The 22,332-nt window shown below is 39.1% G+C and overlaps 1 protein-coding gene across 3 annotated transcripts in view; it reads right to left on the bottom strand.

Annotated features, from left to right (window-relative positions):
- Positions 1 to 22,332, bottom strand: part of SLC44A1 (solute carrier family 44 member 1) — a 201,708-nt gene that overhangs the window by 137,038 nt on the left and 42,338 nt on the right. For all 3 annotated transcript variants that reach the window (XM_049627322.1, XM_049627330.1, XM_049627340.1), the window contains exon 2: positions 10,018 to 10,107. In XM_049627322.1, the coding sequence (XP_049483279.1) occupies positions 10,018 to 10,107 (90 nt within the window). The remainder of the gene's footprint in view (positions 1 to 10,017; positions 10,108 to 22,332) is intronic.

The following is a 22,332-nucleotide window of genomic DNA, read 5'->3' as shown; positions in this document are numbered from 1 at the left end:
CCATGCCTTCTGATCCTTGCCAGGTTACTTTAACTCTCCACACCTCAATTTACTCACCTGTGAAATGGAGATAATGACTGTGTAGCTCATAAGACTGCTGTAAGGATTAAATGAAATAATCCTATAAAGTGCTAAGAATCCTGCTTGGCACATAGTAAGAGCTCAATAAATATTAGCTAGTATTGTTAGAAATGAGAACATGTAAAGGAAAAGACCATGGGCTCCGGGGGCAGATTAAGCTTCACTGAGAACTCCATTTTCTACTTGTGTGACATTGGACAAACTTGCTAAATGCTCTGTGCTTCAGTTTTCCCGTCTATAAATTGAGGCTAAAACCACTTACCACAAAGGCTGCTGTGAGAATGACACGAAATAATGCATGTAAGTGTCCTGTTTCAATAAAAATGTTAGTACCCTTCTGCCTCAAAGCTAACTGCTAGCACTAGGGTCAGGCATAGGCTGGTCAGGACTCACCCATGCACCCTCACCTTGTGGCCCACTCCCTCTCTCCTGACTCCTCCAAGAAAAATGCAAGACAATTAGTTCTATGTCAGGACTTCAAGCCAATATGAAAACATAAGAAAATAAAAAAAATTAATCCCCTGCACACATACACATGTTCAAATCAGCATTCCATCTTAAGCAGATCCCTGAACCTATCATTGGGAAATCCTATACTGAACAAAAACTGGAAGTGGAGGTAAACATTAGGAGGTTGAACGGCTAATTTGCCAATACAGTTCTTTGACAAGAAGAATCACCAAGTAACAGAAAGGGAACCCAGAAAGATCTGGATTTAAACCCTCACTCTACCACGTACTACCTATGCGACTCTGATCCAATTACCTACTTAGAGTATTTCCTCCTCATCCCTAACACAGAGCCCCATCCTGTATTTCACAACCCAGTGATGAGGAGTAAACGAGACAATGCACATCTAATCCCTCGCTGGTCTGGTACACAGCTGGTGACCAAGACATGGTAGCTGGCAGTGGGAAATCTGAATGGTGAAGCCAGACCAAAGAGGTTGACAACGGTAATTGGGGACTAACCAAACACTCCTTCAGTTCTCTTCTTTCAGAACAAAAATGTCTAGGGGGAAAATGAGAAATACTGTAACTCTGTCACTACACAGAAACATTTAGACCACAATTACAATCTTCTTCCACTATAGTCAGAATGGCAAGGCCCTTGCATAATTAAAAGGTTATGTTCTTCTTTCACTTTTTATAGAAATTTTCTTATGTTTGATACGTACTTTGTGTTACAGATTCCTTTAAATGGCTTCTGATTTCCCTTTCTATTTTTAACAGTACTGTGGGACATGTGAGGTTCTTTTTTTTTTTTTTTTTTTTTTTTTTTTTTTTTTTTTATCATAAGCCACCTCACATCCCTCTGGGATGTAGGCAGAGTATAAATTATAAATGTTACACATATATGGTAAAATGGGGACACTGACATATTTTCACACTGGCCATTTAAACTTCTTAGTAGTTTCCAAAAGCATTAGAGAAGAGAGGGTGAGAAGCTTCAGGGAGAAAGGAAGGAGAATAATAAGCTAAGAAGATAGGAAGAAACCATGACTGTTATCCCAGGGACTTCCCATATGGTACACATACTCACAATGGGGAATTAGGCCAAATATAATTAAAAATACAATCTCCTTTAAAAAACAAAAAATTCTGAAATCCAAATGCAGGAAGCAATATAGTTTCAGATGAGAAAAAAAAATGTGGTGCACGAAATTAAAATAGGATGAGAGAAACTTTACAGAATGCACTCAATAATTTAATGGCTCTAAGCGGGGAGAGGAAGAGGCATTCAAGAGAAGGAAATCATATTAATGAAGCAAATGATAAGGGGGATGAGGAAAGCTTTTATATGCCTATAGAAGAGAGCAATCACTGCAGAGAAAGTAAGCCTATTAGTAAGGAAGAGAACCATGGCTAAAATCTTAAAAGGACTGATTTACTGAATTGCTTTCAGAACAGCTATTTTGAGAGAGAGAGAGAGAGAGAAGGAGCAGACAAATCTAATCACAAACAGAAGGTGACTCAAATCAGATAAAGGCATACGGCGGTGGTGGATCCCACGCCAGATCTGGCAAACTAGGAAGTGCCTACTGCCTCAGAGGGAGACAGACCATTTCTGAACTGCACTCATTAGTTCAATTTAAGAAGGAGGATTTGCTTAGTTTCATTCACTAGTAGTCAAAAAAGGGGACACATTTTATGTCACAAGCATGTATGAATTTCAAACCTGGAGCCTTACCATGCAACTGAGCAAGGCGAAAGCCTTAGTTTGGGTTTTGGGTGTGGAAAAAAAACGGTCAGCAAAAACACATGTGGCGTGTGGCGGGTGGGGATGAAATACAAATCTAGTAAAATGTTTCAAAATAGAAAGATGGGGGAAAAGATTTATGTTTATAGCTCTGAAATGAAAGTATATCCAGGCTCTTTTTTTCCCCTTCGATACTACCTCCTTTAGTTCTATACCTAATCCTCTACCTCTATTCCTAAACTCAGTGAAAGCTTGGAATCAATCTCCTAATCACTAATTTGTCAAACCTTGAAGCAGCATTTGGCTTCTGTTCCTCCTTTTCTGAGAACCCGGAGACAAGGAAGGCTATTAGGACCTAGAAGACAGGACAAGAATGCCTGATGCAGGGGCACCTGGATGGCTCAGTCAGTTAGCATCTGACTCTTAATTTCGGCTCAGGTCACGATCTCACAGTTTGTGGGATTGAGCCCCAAATCGGGCTCTGTGCTGACAGCATGGAGCCTGCTTGGGATCCTCTCTCCCCCTCTCTCTGTGCCTCCCCTGCTCATGTGTGCACACACACTCTCTCAAAATAAATACATTTTATAAAAAGAATACCTGATGAATAACTAATATTTATACAAACTAAAAAAATATTTTTTTAATTTTTCCAATCTTCCAGATTTCTGGATTTCTTCACACATTAATAGGATGTATTACTCTAACAAAGAAGAAAGAATCAATAAGCAAGAATGTTTGGAAGTCTAGAAAATATACACCCAATAAGTATTTACTGAGCATTTACAAATGCAAGATGCTATGCAGGGTACAAAAAGGTTAAAATACATAAAGTTTACCCTAAAATAACTGAAATGGGGGCACCTGGGTGGCTCAGTTGGTTAAGCAGCCAACTTTGGCTCAGGTCATGATCTCATGGTTTGTGAGTTCGAGCCCTGCATCAGCTGACTCCAGCTGGGAACCTGGAGCCTGCTTCAGATTCTTTGTCTCCCTCTTTCCCCCTCCCCCACTTGAGCTCTGTCTTTCTCTGTCTCTCAAAAAAATAAACGTTAAAAAAAAAAAAAAAAAGAACTGAAATGTTCTCAAAAGGCTAGACAATCATGCGGTATGAGGAAGCAAAATCAGATAGGCTCAGTTTCATGGGCAGCTTGAGCAATGAAAAAAAGAAAAAACACAAACAGGGAATACTAGACACTGAACCCAGCTCTGATACAAATACTCCCTATGATCTTGAGTAAGTCACTTTAAATTCTGAGCCTCAGTTTCCTGGGTTTAACTAGATTAATCTCTAAAGCACTTTCCTCTTCTCAAAATTTATGATCCTAAGGGAAAGTAGACACAAAGTAAAATTTTTCAGAGTATACTTGCAGGAAGAAGTTTAAGCCCATTTGGTCCAGCATAGTGACCAAGAATACAAAAACAAGAGTAGGTTAAAAGCAAATCAATTTAGGGGTACATGGGTGGCTCAGTCAGTTAAGCATCCAACTCCCGATTTCGGCTCAGGTCATGATCTCATGGTCATGATATCAAGCCCTGCATCAGGCTCTGCGCTGATTTTCTCTCTCTCTCTCTCTCTCTGTCCCTCCCCTGCTTTTGCTCTCTCTCTCTATAATAAAATAAATAAATAAATAAATAAATAAATAAAAAGAAAATCCTGGGAATGCAAGCTGGTGCAGCCACTCTGGAAACCAGTATGGAGGTTTCTCAAAAAACTCAAAATAGAACTACCCTATGACCCAGCAATTGCACTAGTAGGTATTTATCCAAGGATACAGTTGTGCTGTTTCAAAGGGACACATGCACTCCAATGTTTATAGCAGCACTATCAACAATAGCCAAAGTATGGAAAGAGCCCAAATGTCCCTCAATGGATGAATGGATAAAGAAGATGTGGTATATATATACAATGGAGTATTACTCGGCAATCAAAAATAATGAAATCTTGCCATTTGCAACTACATGGATGGAATTGGAAGGTATTATGCTAAGTGAAATTAGTCAGAGAAAGACAAATATCCTATGACTTCACTATATGAGGACTTTGAGAGACAAAACAGATGAACATAAGGGAAGGGAAACAAAAATAATATGAAGGCAGGGAGGGGGACAAAACATAAGAGATTCATGGATATGGAGAACAGAGGGTTACTGGAGGGAGTATGGGAGGGGGTAATGCGCTAAATGGGTAAGGAGCATTAAGGAATCTACTCCTGAAATCATTGTTGCACTATACGCTACCTAATTTGGATGTAAATTTAAAAAAATAATAAAATTAATAAAAAAATAAAAAATTAAATTAAATTAAAAACCAAATCCATGTAATCAATGTAAAAATAGTTAAGAAGGTAAAGTTTATGTTATTTATATTTTACCATAATAAAAAAAGGAAAAAAAAAAACAAAGGATTTAACATTAAGTAGGTACATATTTGGATCAGGTAACCTTAAGGTAATTTTCTTCCTCTTCCTGGTAAAGCACAGACCATCACACAGATGACTAAATACTGCAGTGAGTCTCTGAGTCTTTCACTAGGTGCTGCATGCTCAACAATAGTTAATGAGGTAGAAACACTATGCTCTGGGAACTAGACTAATGCTATAAAATTAAAAAAAGGTCCTTGAAAGCAGTCTGAAGGGACAACGTAGGCAATGAGGTCTCCTACGCCTAGCTCTAGTCCAGACCATTCTCCAAAGCTCCAACTCTGCATTTCCCAGTGCTTATCCTTACCCATGCCCTACTTCTGTCGAATTCATCTTCTCATTCCACACTTCCCCAAACCACTCACCTCTCCTGCACATACCCTGTCTGCATTTGTCATTTCATTCTTTACTGGACTGCACATGTAAGATACGGAGTGAGGGTACTGCTCAGTCTCCCCCCTCCACACTTCTGGCCATCACTATTGCTTCCTAACTGTGCCGGAGGAAGTAAGAATGCTAAACTGTTTGCTCAGAATCTGAAATACTGATGAGACAACATTTTACTGGCCGGCAAGGTTACCGCATCCATGTTCTAAATAACTATCTGTTGCTCCCAATTTCCGGCAACAAAGGAGGGACTATCTCTTGAGGCCTCACCTTTTCTACCTCTTCTCTTCCAGGTTCAATGCTGCCACTGGGTTATCTAGACAAGTTATTGAACTTATCTCTGTGCCTCTGGTCTCTATCTGTAAAATGAGAATGTAGTTGTGAAATTTCAATGTTTCTGTGTCACATACAGAACAGCCCCTCGTCCACAGTAAGAAGCAATAAGTAAGAGGGCTAAATTGTAAGGTCTCTCTACCTTCCACTGTCCATGGTAAGCACTCCTACTAGGGCCATCCAGTCGCCTCTCTTTCCTGATTTCTGTGGTAAGCTGATCTGGGCAGATAGGGTCCCGATGGATCTCTTCCCTCTTCTCATACATACCTCTCTCTCCCTGAGAGAGAATGAACTTGCACTATCCAAGATGGGAAGGACCTTCAGCCCACATGGCACAAGCTTCATTCTACAAGTCATTTTCACCAAGGATTTCTTTATTGGATATAATCAGGTGACTGTCTGGTGACTAATAAATTAGTATTGGGGTGCCCGGGTGGCTCAGTTGGTTGAGCATCCGACTTCAGCTCAGGTCATAATCTCACGGTTTGTGGGGTTGAGCCCTGCATTGGGCTCTGTGCTGACAGCTCAGAGCTTGGAGTCTGCTTCGGATTCTGTGTCTCCCTTTCTTTCTGCCCTTCCCCTGCTCACACGCTGTGTCTCTCTCTCAAAAATAAATAAAAACATTAAAAAATTAAAAAAAATAATAAAGTAATATTTGTTTATCCATCTTATTTTTGTTCCTTCATGTGTACAGAAACTGTGGTTTGGAACTTACAAGCTGGAGTCAGATTTGAGCTGAAAAGCCCTAACCTGAACCCCTAACACAAGAACCTCTTAGTCATCCTTACTCTGCCTCTGTCTTGCCTGCAACATTGATGCTCTCTCTTCCTCTCCTTTATTACTACCTTATTTCCAGTTTTCCACATGTTATCTGAACTATTCCATCAGCCTTCAAAGTGGTCCCCCTTTACAATGGCTTTACAGACCGTCTTTAACATTGGCTACCAGGGCTATCTTCCTAAACCCGGTCACATCATTTCTTGCTCAAAACTCTTCAGCAGTTTATTGGTGCCTAAAACAGTGGTCTCTCAATCCTGGCTGAACATTGAACACAGAGATTAAATCACAATCAGAGGTGGGACCCAGGAACAAGTATTTTTTTTATTGTCTAATATGAGAACAACTTGATTACTACCTTAAGGGAAAATAGAAATTTAGAAGCACAATGCTACATGCAATTTTTTAGAACGGAGTTAAATGTATGTCCAATAATTTCAAAATACTGATGAAAGTTCAAATGGGGAAGATGATAGCTCTCAAGAAGGCTGGTAGAAATTTGCTTTGGAAAATAACCTAAGTTCTTAGGGCACCTGGGTGGCTTAGTTGGTTAAGCATCTGACTCTTGATTTCAGCTCAGGTCGTGATCCACGGTCATGGGATTGAGCCCTGTATCAGGCTACATGCTGGGCATGGAACCTGCTTAAGATTCTCATTCTCTCTCTCTCTCTCTCTCTCTCTCTCTCTCTCCCCACCTCGGCCTCTCTCCCACACTTTCATGTGCACTCCCCCCACCCACCCCCCCACCTAAAATAAAATTAAAGAAAAGAAAAATACCCTAAGTTCTAGACAAGGCAAGTAAGCATGGAAAAATCTTGAATGTAAGAGAGGAAATAAAAGAGAAGTACAAATATTTATGAAGAGGTGAACATGTGTAAATAAGATTTAATGGTGAAGATGAATGAAATAAGACAAGATCTTAACATATTTCAAAGCACAGACATCAAGGAATGAGCAAAGAACTACAAGTAAGGGACAGTGAATAAAGATATGACTTGAAAATTAGGTCACAAGTTGACAGAAAGGCCACTAGATCAAAAGAGTATAGGCAGACACTTCTGGTTCCTATTCTATCTTTGCCGTGTATTGCCATTATTATATTCTTAGACAAGCAAATATTTAACCTTGTTACACCTTGCTCATAAGCTAGGGATAAAACCTATTTCATAAGATAACTGGGAAAATTTAACAAGATAAATACATACAAAAGCATCAAGCATAGGGCAATGCTCAATAAATCAATAAATGTTTGATGAATGTTTCTCTGAGAAGTACTATAGGATGAAATCCTTAAAGAAAAAAAACAAACCTTTTCAAAACCATACAAAACGAATACACGGAAGACAAAGAAACATTGGTCTACTATTGTGTTGTGCCAGTATGGTGGGCAACAGAACTTGAAAATTTCTCCAGTTTCCACATGGCAAAATTTGAGGTTAGCTCAACTCCATGGAGGTAATCCATTAAAAAAATCCTTCCAAGACACATAACACTATGCCTGCATTTAAAAGTACACACAGTGGGTTGGGGGTGGGGGGGGTGCCTGGGTGGCTCAGCCGGTTAGGCGTCCGACTTCTGCTCAGGTCATGATCCAGTGGTTTGTGATATGAGTTCAAGCCCCGCATCAGGCTCTGTGCTGACCGCTCAGAACCTGAAGCCTGCTTTGGATTCTGTGTCTCCCTCTCTGTCTGCCCCTCCCCAGCTCATACTCTCTGTCTCTTTCTGAAAAAATAAACATTAAAAAAAATTTTTTTTAATAAAAGAAAAATAAAAAGAACACACAGTGGGTCTTAATTACCACTGCACTGAAATCAACATTAATTACCATTGCATTAAAACATGTCAGTAAACAAATACTCCTTACTCTCAGGTCACTCCCAAGTCAGCCTATCAACATTCATGATGCTTTCCGGAGCTGTTTTAGAGTAGAAAATCAAAAGCACCTGGAGTGGCAGGTACATGTGTTTATAAATCTAATTTCGAAAGGTCAGCTGCTGTTTGTCTCAGGGATGATTCAGGGTATGGGGAGAGGTGGTGGACTAATTCTGTTAACAAAAAAATTTTTCCCACACTCTGTATGCACACTGCATTTCAGGTGCCACTCCATTAAACTAAGTAGACTCTTGAACAACATCTTAGAAGTCCTAAGTGAGGAAATGGGTATTTTGATGTTTTCTAAGTATCTCAGGTTCTTGAAACTAAGCTATTATCTTTAAAACTAACACTCCTTATTTTACTCAATTTATTATATCTCTTTAAAAAGTCTACTGCTTTCTTATCCTTTCTTCAGGTTCAGAACTGGCACCTGCTAATTATGCCTATTAGGCTTAGGGTAGTTCTGTGATTTTCTTTTTTTTTTTTTTTTAATTTATTTCATTTTATTTTTGAGAGAGACAGAGTGTGAGCTGGGGAGTGGCAGAGAGAGAGGCAGACAGAATCTGAAGCAGGCTTCAGGCTCTGAGCTGTCAGTGCAGAGCCCAACATGGGGCTTGAACTCACAGACTGTGAGATCATGACCTGAGCTGAAGCCAGATGCCCAACCAACTGAGCCACTCAGGCACCCCAAGTTTTGTGATTTTCAAGTGGCATTTGCAGGGTGTACCGTTGCAGAGGACACAGAATAAGATTTTCCTAAAGAAGCTCTATAAAAGATATGGGGAAATGGGGGTTAAAAACGCTCACGTATTTGTGAAAAAAGGCTGCCAGAGGTAGTGTATTTGTGTTTTGGTTTGTAAAGACCATGAAAAAGAAAGCGATACCGTCTGCACAGTCCCCTTGAGGAAAAGGAAACAAGGTGGCAGAAAAGAGCACTGCCCTGGAAATTATGAGACCGGGATTCTGTTCTCAGCCCTGCTAATAACTAACAATGTGCCTTGGGATGGTCACTGCCATCTCTGGGTTTGAGCTTCTCACTCTGCAGAATGAGGGTGATGAGCCAGATGAGGATTTCCAAGTCCATTCTAACTGTAGCTCTACACATCAGCTAGCTTTAAAACCGCTGTTTCCAACCTTCTTTTCCAGCCCAGCACACTGGCAGGGACTCTCAAGTCCCTGAAGGCTGTGTCAGAAACCCCTGCAGGGCCGGATGGGTATGCAGTTTGAATCAGCACACCCCCGACACTCTGTACCAGGGACTCTGCTCCTCCATCGTCTATACCCAATGGAAAATCACCAAGTCCCCCAACCTCCAAATGAGAGATGCCACTCAGTACAGCACACACAGCAGGCAGCAGGGGCCTAGTATGGGCAGAAGCAGTGAGCAAGCAGCTTCACCTCTTCAGGAAGAACTAAAAGATGTCAGAATTGGAAACACTGTCGATACCCCCTGGCACAACTTCTAATGTTATACAAAGGAACACACCAAGTCCCTGAAAGGAAAACTGGTACAAAAATAGCCATCAGGTTTGTGTGATTGGGTTGGATAAATACTCAAGACTCCATGGCCAATGCCCTGGTCAACATGCCATTAAGATCACAATTCACAGAAATTTACGTGGAATGATCTGGCTTCCTTAAATGATCTAGTAAAAGAGACAAAGTTCCAATCCCCTTAATGTTATCTCATGTAAGCTTAAAAAAAGAAAAAAAAAAAATCAAGGGGTATCAAATACCAATGAATTGTATGGGACAAAAATAACCAGCTTCAATGATATCCTAGGACCTCCTGTTATAAGCAATTCAGGAGGGGTTAAATATAAATAAATGAATGAATGAATGAATGAATAAATAAATAAATAATAAGCTCCCCCTTTAAACCAATTCCCCATCATTCCCTTGGATCATGAGTTCACCAGGTTCTGATCATCTAGGAGAGTGTCCTTACCATTCCAATGCAGAAGAGAATAAAAAGCAGCAGCCAGGGTATGTCTGTACAGCTACGGTCCTCCAGTGGCTTCCATTCTCGTTTAGAGCTCTAATTGAAAACACAAAATAAGAGAGTGGTGAATGTTAAACGTAGTTAAAATGAGGAAGGCACAAAAATACCACTTATACCTAGACTCCTTCTTGCCTGACAAGTTTCTACTGAACCTATTAAGATACAACTCAAGTACAGGTCACCTTTCTGGGAAGTTTTCCCTAACACCCCACCTTTCTTCCTGGTTAGGCAGAGTACTGACTCCAATGCTTTTTTTGTACCTCTATTAGAGTAGTTAGCATTCTGGGTTGGAATTGTTAAGCTGTATCCCCAGAAGAACATGAGCTTCACAAGGGAAAAGACCTCTTCTCATTTCCCAGCATCTAACATGACACCTGAGGGTTCAAGACATGTACTCAATACGGCCTTTTTTAACAAATAAATGAACAAACAAATTCTTCCAACTTTAATCTTAGTGGTCGCTTTCTCTTTGTGTGTCCAGATGCTAAACTTAAAAATTTAGAGGGGCGCCCGGGTGGCTCAGTCAGTTAAGCGTCTGATTTCGGCGCGGGTCATGATCTCACAGTTCGTGAGTTCGGGCCCCACGTCGGGCTCTGTGCTAACGGCTCGGAGCCTGGAGCCTGCTTCGGATTCTGGGTCTCCTTCTCTCTCTGCCATTCCCCAGCTTGCACTGTCTGTCTGTCTGTCTCTCTCAGAAATAAACATTAAAAAAATTTTTTTTAATCTAGAATGTGCTTTACATATTATGTTCTTTTCTAGGAAGAAAGCCCATTAAAGTGAATTCCTATTCAAGGGTAATTTCTTTTAGATCTAATAAAATTCAGGAGAGAAAAACTAAATTAAAACATTTTTAGAGACAGACCGGGGTAACTCCTAAGCCACCATCCACGGATTCTCAGTCTGTTTCTAGAAAGTAGAAAGAGTTTCTCAACCAGAGATTCCCTAACTGAAGAACTAGAAGCATTCTAAAAGTAAATGTGCGAAGTATTGAATGGAATCCTGATTGCATTTTTTTTTTCTTATAGCAAATACTCTCAGGCTCTCAAGTCAGCTTACAAATTCCTTTTAACCAGAATGTAATAGAAAAAACACCCCTAAGTTTTCTAATGAACAAAAAACCCAGGGTCTCCCACCCTATGCTGGAAACAATAGGCAGAGAAGGGAGAGAAGGCAGCCTTGGGAAACCTATGGGAAAAGTTCTTGCGAGAAGGTTGGGGCCTCCAATGGCTTCCATGACAAGATCCAGGAAGCCATCTGGGAAGGCTTATCTTCAGGAAAGGGCATACCAACAGAAGGCGGCTGGAGATAATAAGGAGGCCTCTAGTATAATTAGTATTTAGAGTACAAGAGTCGGGAACTTGTTCTCAGGTTTGCTTATTGGCTTTTCCTCCCTTTAAAAAAGAAAACAACAGTTTTTAGCTATGTACCTTTTAATAACTTGATGAAAGCTACACATTCTTTTTTTGGGAGGTATGTATCTATTTGCATAGTTTTCATAAAACTTTAGGGAATTCAGGCCCCAAGTTAGGAAACTCAACTTTAAAATATCTGCTTATTAATGTTGAAAGCAGAGAGTCTGAGCTACAACGCTTCTTCCCTACCCCTCACATGCTAACCAGACAGATGCCTTTTCCTTGTTTAGTGCCTTACACTGTTCAATTGTTCAACAACAACAACAACAAAAAACTCCACCCCCCTTAATAGCTTGGTCCCAGACACACACACAAGAAAACAAAAGAGCAGTAGTGACTCACAGGGGAAAACCTTACCCTAAGACTCTAACTAGAATTAAAAACCAAGAGTGAGTAGGCAGTTTTTTCCAAAGGAATGTAACACTATGGAAAATGGATCAAGGACTCTGTTCTCTCGCCAGTTCTGTCATTAGTTAGCTACGTGACTTTGGAAAAATTGCTTCACCTCTCTGGGTGGCAGGAAGGAGTTAGACTGCATCTCTTAGGTTCCTTCCAACTGTAAAAATCTATGATCAGCAGGACAATTTTGTGAAAATTTTTATGACAAAAAAAAAAAAAGAAAAGCTGCAAAAAAAATTTGACATTATTCCTTGTACTTTTCAAGCAAGAATGCCAGTATTGTGGTCTATGTTTGGAACACAGCTACTCACAGTACGAATAAAGAATGTTTCTTTGTATTAAATAATTTCAATCTTGAATAATTCCCATTAGAGTAAAATGACTTACAAACACAGAATTTGGATGCCTCTTTGAAATTCATATTTACCCTAAGGTAATTTCCAGAGCAAGAGCTACTTTAAGACGCTATATTTGTTTATCTTAAACAGTCTAAAAAAAAAAAAAAAAAAAAGTCTATAAGGGGGGACGCAGGGAGGAGCCTCGGATTGATTGAGCAGTTTCTTTATCCACAACTATTTTCTTAGCAATGTTAACTTAGACCAACATTCAGTTTTTAATGCTTAAATTTTCACCTACAACATAAAGAAAGTGGGATTTCACTCTTGACCAGAAACACACAGAGATTCGACATCCCAACAATTTAATTCTACTTACTGTGGGCCACTTGCGACCAAATACGTAAAAAACCTTTCACTGGGGAGGAGAAGCGGAGAGAGGAGGGAGTTACATGTAAAAGATAGTGACAAGGTATAAAGCAGAACAGAAGAACATCAAGGAGAGGGTGGTCACTCTTACTCAGATAAAGAAAGGTGTCTCAGAGGAACGATGGCTTGGGGGTATTCTGAGGACTAAACATGAGTATCTATCACACAGTAAGCACTAATTCTTAGTTATTCTTATTCATCCACACTTTTTAGTTAACCCTCTCCCTATTAAGATATTCTTTTACCAGATGGACCTTTCCAAATAAAAGAAATAAAAAGAATATTAAAGCTGCCTTTCCCCTTCTATTTACTACAACTTGACTTAATGGTGGCATGTTTGCATTTTAGCTACTATTCTTAATGTTATCAGTCACTGATCACTATTAACTAGGTACTATACCCAAAGCTTTACATACTTTATGTCTTCTTTACATACATTATGTCTTCAAAACAGCTCTCTGATTCAGGTTATCATCCTTATTTCACAGATTAAAAAACAAAAACAACAACAACAAAAAACAACCCAAACTCAAAAGTTAAATAATCAGCCCAAGATTTTATAGTTGTGCAACCAGACTCTGAATCCAACTCTGTGACCACAAAGCCAAATCCAATGAGAATATCGTTCATTTGCACCAGTCAGTAAGGAACAAAACTCCACTAGTTTTTCCTCACAACGCAAAACTGGGGAGCCAACCCAATTATTTAAAATCCTATAGGCACCGAGAAAGAGAGTAAGATGTTTTATGAGCCATGACATTTCTCAAGCGAGTCAAGAAACCCAACAGTTGAAAAATTTTAATGATTCTTTAACAGATTTAACCAAGTGGCAACTGGATTTAATGCTGTCTGTTTCTTCCAATTAAAATCCACATAGACCTGGCAGAAGTAAAATGTTTTACAAAAGCATGTTTTAAATGTGATTTTTATCCCCTTCTCAAACTCTGTATGAGATTAATACAGGCTGTCAGTAAATGTTAGGTCCCTTCCCCTTCACACAATCTTACAATTTAGGAACTAAATAGGGTCAATGTAATCATACTGTGCAAACCTTAAATGACAATGATTGAGACTGAGGGAAGGGAGATGTAGGGACTAGCCCAAGGGATCATATTTGATCCTCAAAACAAGTCTGTTAGTCATTATTATATGTTCCTGATTTTAATACTTTGTAAAAGAGAAAACCAAGGTTCAGAGAAAATAAGTGGAAAATCTATATCTGAAACCTGAGACCTCAAACTCAAGCAGAGAGATGGACACTGTAAGACTTAAGGAAATGCTAAAAATAAAAAAAAACATGGTAACAAGATGAAGAATGCTTTTGTCAGGCTCATCAATAGACTAAACACAGCCCAGGAAAGAATCAATAAACTCAAGGATAGGTCAATAGAAATTACTGAAAATGAAACACAAAGAAAAAAAGAGCGAAAAATCAAAAGCCCACAAAAGAGCATCCAAGAACTACAGGGCAATATCAAAAGGTCTAACATATGTGTAATTGGAACCCCAGAAGGAGAAGATTGAATGGGGCAGAGAAAATGTTAGAAGAAATAATGACTGAGAATCTTACAAAAATTATAACAAAAGAAATTTATAAGAAAGCACAGCTATATTTACTAAATTTATAACAAAAAAAAAAAATCAAAGCACAGATCCAAGAGGTTCAGAGAATCCCAAACAGGATAAATCCAATATACATACGTATGTGTGCATACACACACATACACACCCTATACATATCATATTCAAACTGTTGAAAACCAAAAATAAAGAGATCATCTTGATGGCAGCAGGAGGTGGGCACATTACATACAGAGAAACAAAGATTCAGCAACTTTCTTGTCAGAAACTATGCAAAACAAAACAAAAAGCATGCAATGACATCTTTAAATTATTGAAACAATTTTTTAAAAAGTCAACACTTATTAGGGGACCCTGGGTGGCTCCATGGGTCTGACTCTTGATTTCAGCTCCAGTCATGGTCCCAGAATCGTGGGATTGAGCCCCACTTAGGATTCCCTCTCTCTCTCTCTCTCCCACTGCTCCTATCCCCCATTCATACTCGCTCTCTAAAAAAAAAGAAAATTATTTCTGAGAAAAATGTTTCTCAAAAAATAGACTTTTTCAAACAAACTCTAAGAATTTATTAGCAGCAAACCTGAACTACAAAAACTGTTCAGGCTATGGCTGGCTCAGTCAGTAGAGCATGCGACTCTTAACCTCAAGGTTGTGAGTTCAGGCCTCACATTTGGCATTGAGCCTTCTGTTAAAAAAAAAAAAAAAAATCTTCAGGCTGAAAGAATAAAATACCAGACAAATCTGAATGTATAAAAAGAAAGATTTCCAAAAATAGGAAAAATGAAGCTTTGAAATTTTCCATAAAGTTTTTAAAATAAGGGTATATGTGAATGTGGAGGTTCCTCAAAAAATTTAAAATAGATCTACCCTATGACCCAGCAATAGCACTGCTAGGAATTTACCCAAGGGATACAGGAGTGCTGATGCATAGGGGCACTTGTACCCCAATGTTTACAGCAGCACTTTCAACAATAGCCAAATTATGGAAAGAGCCTAAATGTCCAACAACTGATGAATGGATAAAGAAATTGTGGTTTATATACACAATGGAATACTACGTGGCAATGAGAAAGAATGAAATATGGCCTTTTGTAGCAACGTGGATGGAACTGGAGAGTGTGATGCTAAGTGAAATAAGTCATACAGAGAAAGACAGATACCATGTGTTTTCAGTCTTATGTGGATCCTGAGAAACTTCACAGAAACCCATGGGGGAGGGGTAGGAAAAAAAAAAAAGGTTAGAGAGGGAGGGAGCCAAAACATAAGAGACTCTTAAAAACTGAGAACAAACTGAGGGTTGATGGGGGGGTGGGTGGGAGGGAGGGGAGGGTGGGTGATGGGTATTGAGGAGGGCATCTGTTGGGATGAGCACTGGGTGTTGTATGGAAACCAATTCGACAATAAATTTCATATTTAAAAAATAATAATAAAAAAATGAAAGGTAAAAAAATAAAATAAGGGTATATGTGTATAACAACATTCACATTATATAGTCTTTTGACTTATACAAGGTTAGTAATCTAGAAGGCAGAATTATAATTTTTAATAATAGTACTAGACCATAAAAAGCAATTCTTTTTTTTTTTTAATGTTTATTTACTTTGGAGAGACAGAGCATGAGTGGGAGAGGGGCAGAGAGAGAAAGAGAATCTGAAGCACATAAAAAGCAATTCTAAGACCACAACTGACCTCTATCTCATGTTTATGTTTTTATTATATTCATATCCTTGAAGTTAGGTAAGAACAATGTTTAATACCTTCACATTCCTTCCTACAGTTTGTACACATCATAGATACAAGCAAGGAAACAAGAAAGAAAAGCTTCCACAGTATCTCTTACAGAAGTCTTAGCAGGAGCATCTATGTCCTAGACTCCACATTCACTATAAGCCCTAATAGCTAAATCCAAGGCCTTCTGGTAAATTTGATAAGCTGTAGTAGGGATGTATATTTTTTAGGAACTAAACCCATAAAAAGTTTTGACCTAAATTTCCATGTTATTTCTAATGAAAGAATAGTTGCTGAATAAATATATTGCAGATATTAGTAACACACAAAGGTTTTGACAAATGATAGGTCATAACCAGTCAGGTCAAATCAGGTATCACTGGAAGCCATCAGCAGTAATTGGGTGGGCCAAGTCAGGGATCAGTTAGGTAGGAAAAGGTCTGGCAGATGTGAATCTAGACAGGGCAGGAAGGATCAGGAAGAAATGAAATGATCAAAGAGGCAATACCAACAATCCAGAATCAAGAAAAAAAAAAAAAGAAGTCAAGTAGGTCTCAAATACGGAGGCAAGGGGAGGGTGTCACGAGACACTCTGGTGATACCTAATACCTAACAGCAATGACTGAATGCTTCTGGCCTCCTTTTTACACTCTATGCTTACTCTCTGTATGACTTTCTCCTAATTAAGATAAAAGTATGCAGCTTCCCAAAGATTCTTACAATAATTTCATAACATCATTACCTAACGCTATGAATCTTTCCTTGACACAGCAGACTTGTGTAGACATGGTTTGGAGAAAATGAAAAACGTGCTACAAAAAGAGCATAATTACACTAAGAAGTTACTTGATTTTCAGACAACGCTCTCAAGCATTTTGTTGATTCTTCAATACTGAGCGCCACTACAATGGACCTGAGATTCAAAGCCAAGTAAGAAAGCCTCTGTCCTCTCTGAGCTCTAGTTTAGTAAAAGAGAAACAAATTAGGTACTTTGATTATGGCTGAGTGATGCCAAAATAGAGATGCGTAAAAAGTACTGCAGGAATAGAGATGGGAACTATTAAGTAAACATTTGTGAGATCTGTTGAAATTACCTCACAAACTCTGAAGCAAACATTGAAAAATGATTCTTTGGTGTCTAAAATAGAATGTGTTTTGTGCCCAAAACATACTGAAAATTCTTGCTGCTATGATGGGGAAATACTGACTGCCAAATAAGAATTATTCCACTCAGAAATGTTTAGTAGTAAACAAACAGAACATTAGGTTGGTTTAAAAATACAAAAATCAGCCATTTCGTTACTTTGTATCCATTAAGATTTCTTGATGCTAAAGGTTCTATGGTTGTTCCCTTTAGGAAGGAGCCCTCTCAGCCTTTCACACAATTAGTGCAGTGCGGTATTTACTAAGCTGCTACAATATTTTCATGTTGATGTCACTGGTGAGATTCCTAAGTACTATCTGGTCACGTACATCTAGAATTGCTTCAGCCTAGAACTTCTGGTGCACTAATTGACCACAAGCTCCCTTGTCATCTCCCCAGAGTAAGCCAGAGGACTGTATTCTCTCCTACATTCAAAGCAGCAATAACTGACAACCCCCGAGGCTGCTCCAAAGGGAAAGACGTGGTGTACTGGTGATGTTAAGCCTGCAAAATGAAAGACAAACCAGCATCAACTCCAACACCGTTTGGGCCAGGAGTTCACAACTGTAGTTGCCCATACTTCTATGTTTTGATCAATCAGGAGGTATACTGCAAATATGCATTATAACTAAGCACTGAAGCTTAGAAACTTAAGCAGAGTCAAGATTATCCTTATGAGGTCATCAACACATCCCTACAGTCCTACTTGCCAGCAATCAGGAGAGTGAAACTGGTAGGTCAGTAATTGCAGTAACCTGAAGACTACACCTCATGAGAAGCCTATGGATGCCCATCCTTCATGTGTGCCTAGATCTCTGCAGCACAGATCCATCCCCTCCATCCCAGCTGCCTTTCCCAGGCCCTAATGAAAAGCCAACCGTGCATGTGAAGGCCAAAGCAAGCTGAGATGTAGCCTCTCAAGCAGCACAGATTCCCAGCATGTGTCCTTGGGGTATGTTTGCTAATTTGTTGAATAATCAAATTCCCCCTTCCAGTGTTTTGTTTTTTAATATCCTGATCTCTATACTTTCTGGGCAAACACACCACCTCCAAAAGTGGCTCCAGAGTTCCAATGAGTCTGCTAGTTTTCATTGTCCTGGGTGCTCCTTGGCACACCCAGGAGGCCTCCAAGGTGACTGCTACTAGATATGTGTGATTTAAGTACATGTGTGGCAAACACTGGGCTATCTTTGAGGACTTTCTTTTGTTCATGCCATTCTGTTTTACACAAAAATCTCCAGTATTAAAGACAAATAGTCGTACACTCCAAATCTTCAAAGCTCCCTCCAAGGACATACTGCTTCATTAAATTCCCCAATATGCTTTTATTTGCGCAGAGTAGTAACAAAAGAATAAAAGAGCTGATGTGTATCATTTTTGCCACAATTTTCAATAGAGTGAGCAGACCTGATGAAGTTGGGTAGCAATAAAACATGGAGGCTTTCAGCCTTCTGTTCACAGCACCTGCAAATAAAATCCTGTAATAGGATTTTGAAAGACATTGCCTGCCCTTTGGGAAAGCTCTCTCAAGGATTTGGAGTGCATAACTACTTACAGTTACCATAAGTAATCCGTTTCATTTGCTAAGCCTGGTGTTGGCAATTTATATTTGAAAGGTAAAAATAAAAGCATGATTTTAACAGGCAGTTAAAGGTAATAAGATACATTGAGTGGAAAGATACAGGCATCTGTGTCCAACTGCTTTTCTTAGTTCATGAACTTTATGCTAAATCACAAACATTCATCCGTTTAAGAAAAAAGGGGGAAATGGCAGCTAGAGCTGCTTACAAGTTATGTAATTACACAGTGATAGAAAGATCATGGGGAGATATCTTGCTTTTGTCTTCATTCTTCCTCCAACTGCCCTAAAAACAGATAGATAGATAGATAGATAGACAGACAGACAGATACCTGGGGACCCGCTACAAAGATGTTCTTACATCAGACTCCTCAGTGACCGCCTTTCTCGAACATGAGCACATGATAATTACTGGAGATAAGCCAAGATCATCCTGCTTTGCAATATAGCAAATAGCATCTTTTACCTCCGTCGTCAATGAAACATGATCAAAATTATACAGACGAGCCTTGTCTGCAATCCTCAAACAGTAGTTCTAAGTTGTCTTTCTTCTGAATCAGGGGTGAACAATGTTTTTAATTTGAAATTACCATTTAATTTTTTTAATTAGACAGTTTTGATGGCCTTCATTTTTCCCCATTACATCCAACAAGTGTCCGAACTTCTTAGGGACTTGATACCAAGGACAGACTAATAAGACCAAAGATCTGCTTTGCACCCCCTCCCTTCTACAGTACCATGAATGGATTTACTGAGTTTCCTTGCTATACTAGAAACCTTTATTAAAGCAGGAATTTGTAGGTACTCAGTATAGGATTCTTACTCCAATCTGGCTTCCTTTCCATGACAGAATAGGTAAGAACTGACTTATGAAGTCCATGCTGACTAAGGAGAAGGAATGTGAAGATTACAGTGATTATAACACAGATAATGAACGGGTGGAATTGAGTAAATTTATATTTTAAATCAAAATTAGCTGTTGTCTTTGCCAATGAAGATGTTTTTAATTCATTGCAAACATGCACAGAAACAAATATATGTTCAATTCTGTGGCAGTGCCTAAGAACTCTTGAGAAATCAAATCCCTATAATAGTTTTTTAAAAAATTTGGAACCTTCACAATAGGGACCAGATTCCCTTCCTTTGTGTCCCTATAACATAGTGTGCATATACCACCATTACAGTAATTATCACTTCACATATAATTATTTGCTTCCCCAGCAGATTACAAATTTCATGAGGGTAAGGGTAATATGTCTATTTATTTTTTAATTAAATCAGGGAGCAGCACTATTTACTGTTGGTAAGCTGTAAAGCCTATTCCACATGAAACAATGCGTGCAGAACCTTCCCGTAAGGGACTGAACATATAATGTCCATTCTTCCCATCTTACTGCCTACTTAGGGGCAAGGATGTATTGGTTTTATTCACTGCTATGTAGATGAACAGTGTCTGGCACATAGTAGGCTCTCAGTCAATTGCTTGAATGAATGAATGAATGAATGAATGAACAAGGCTAGGTTTCTTACCATTGGGGTGACATAATGTTAGAGCAAACATCCTTACTGCCTCTCCTGCATAAGATCACGTCCCTACAAAGCATTCTACTGCATCACAGGCTGGCTCCTTTTCCCACAGATATTATATAGTATGGTATTCCGCAAAGATGTTTATTATAGATCTACAAGAAAAATAAATTCCAAATTTAAATAAGTTTCAGAAACACTAACAAAATCTAGTCTTTCAAGCATAACTTGTCTGGGGCCTTTCTGTGAGAGTCACCAAAACTTATTTGGTCATACACTCATTAGGAGACATGAATACAGATAGTGCCAACCTCTCTAACGCTACATTTCTGGAAACCAGAGCATAAGGGTTCATGCTTCCACTGAAAAACACTTTCAGCAGTAAAGGCAAGTAACGCTAGTTAAGACAATGCTGAAAGCAATGTAAACTGGATAGATACTTTTGGAAAGTAAGTTGGCAATACACTTAAAATTCCAAGGAAATAAGCTAAAACATTAAAATAGCTACACACGAGATGTTCAATACAGTGCTATTATGAAAAAAGAATTAGAAATTAACAGAAAATCGTTAAATATGAGAATAGAATACTCGGCAATCATAAAAATACTTATGAAGACTTTGCCTTGTAGCATATGAAAATGAAAATGATAAAAAAAAAATAGTATTAAAAAATATGGTAGGGGGACACCTGGGTGGCTCAGTTGGTGAAGCGCCTGCCTTCAGCTCAGGTCATGATCTCACAGTTTGTGAGTTTGAGCCCCACACTGGGGTCTCTGCTGTCACACAGAGCCTGCTTCAGATCCTCTGTCTCCTCTCTCTCTGCCCCTCCCCCGCTCATGCATGCTCTCACTCTCCCTCAAAAATAAATAAATAAAACTTAAAAAAATTGTTAAGATTTTTTTAAAAATATGGTATGAAACTGTATCTATACTCTGGCTCTACAACTTGTACAATAGTATATTAAAATGTACACACCTTGGAAGGGGATAGTGCAATTTTTAAATAGTTTGACTTATAATGTGTTTTCCTCACTTTGACTTCCATCAATCCTATTTAATTATGGAAGAAACAACAACAGAAAAGTGCTCCTGGCTCCCATTTCTCCAGATTATTATTTCTCTACTTCCTCAGTGTAGTATCAGCTATATATAGACACAGTATCAAAACCTCCAGAAAATGTTCACGTTATTCTATCTGACATTTATTGACAGGAGATCAGAACACTTTAAACGTCACTAGAAAGCTGTATGCTGAAAATCACCTAGACAGGAGCAAGGTTTCTCCTGAAGAAAGTGGAAGAAGTGGCAACATCAGACAGGTAATAAATATACTAGCAAACATTAGAGCGGTAATACACGGGTATGGTGAGAAGGAGCAACACAGGCCTGGGTTCGAATCCTGACTCCTCCTCCTTTTTTTTTTTTTTTTTTTTTTGAGAGAGAGAGAGGGCACAAGTGAGCGAGGGGCAGGGGCAGAGAATGAGAGGGAGAATCCCAGAAGAGGCAGAGAGAGAGAGAGAGAGAGAGAGAGAGAGACAGAGAGAGCGAGAGGCAGGGCTCACCTAGGGCTCATGTTTTAACCAAAGTGGGGCTCCTGCTCACCCAAAGCAAGGCTCGAGCTCACCCAAAGCGGGGCTTGAACCGATGAACTGTGAGATCATGACCTGAGTCGAAGTCAAATACTTAACAACTGAACCACCGAGGCACCCCTGGCTCCTCTTCTAAATAGAAGTATGACCAGCTGACTTGATCCCCCCACTTACAAGGTAAAGAAACTATCCACAAGCCATGTGCTGTGATTTGCAGGAATAAATGATTTTAAGTAAAGCTCCACACTAGGACCAGGCCCTAAACCATTGTTAATGCCCTTTCACAACTGGCAAAGGGGGAAAATCTTTCCCATGATGCATCTTAAAAATTGACTTTTAACAATAATCATGTCAAACATGTAAAAATTGATCCCATATTGCATACATTCTAAAATGTGTGCCTGAAAAGCAAAACATTAGTTATAAAGGAAATATAACCAGGAGAAATTAATGAGTGCACAGGTGTAGAGATAATCATGGTAAACGTAAGAAACAAACTAACAGTAACCCTCAAAAGGCAATGACAACAGCAGCAAATGAA

Source organism: Panthera uncia, chromosome D4, assembly GCF_023721935.1.
Source record: "Panthera uncia isolate 11264 chromosome D4, Puncia_PCG_1.0, whole genome shotgun sequence".
NCBI lineage: Eukaryota > Metazoa > Chordata > Mammalia > Carnivora > Felidae > Panthera > Panthera uncia.
The sequence above is the reverse complement of the archived record's forward strand: the minus strand, read 5'-3'. Positions and strand labels throughout refer to the sequence as shown.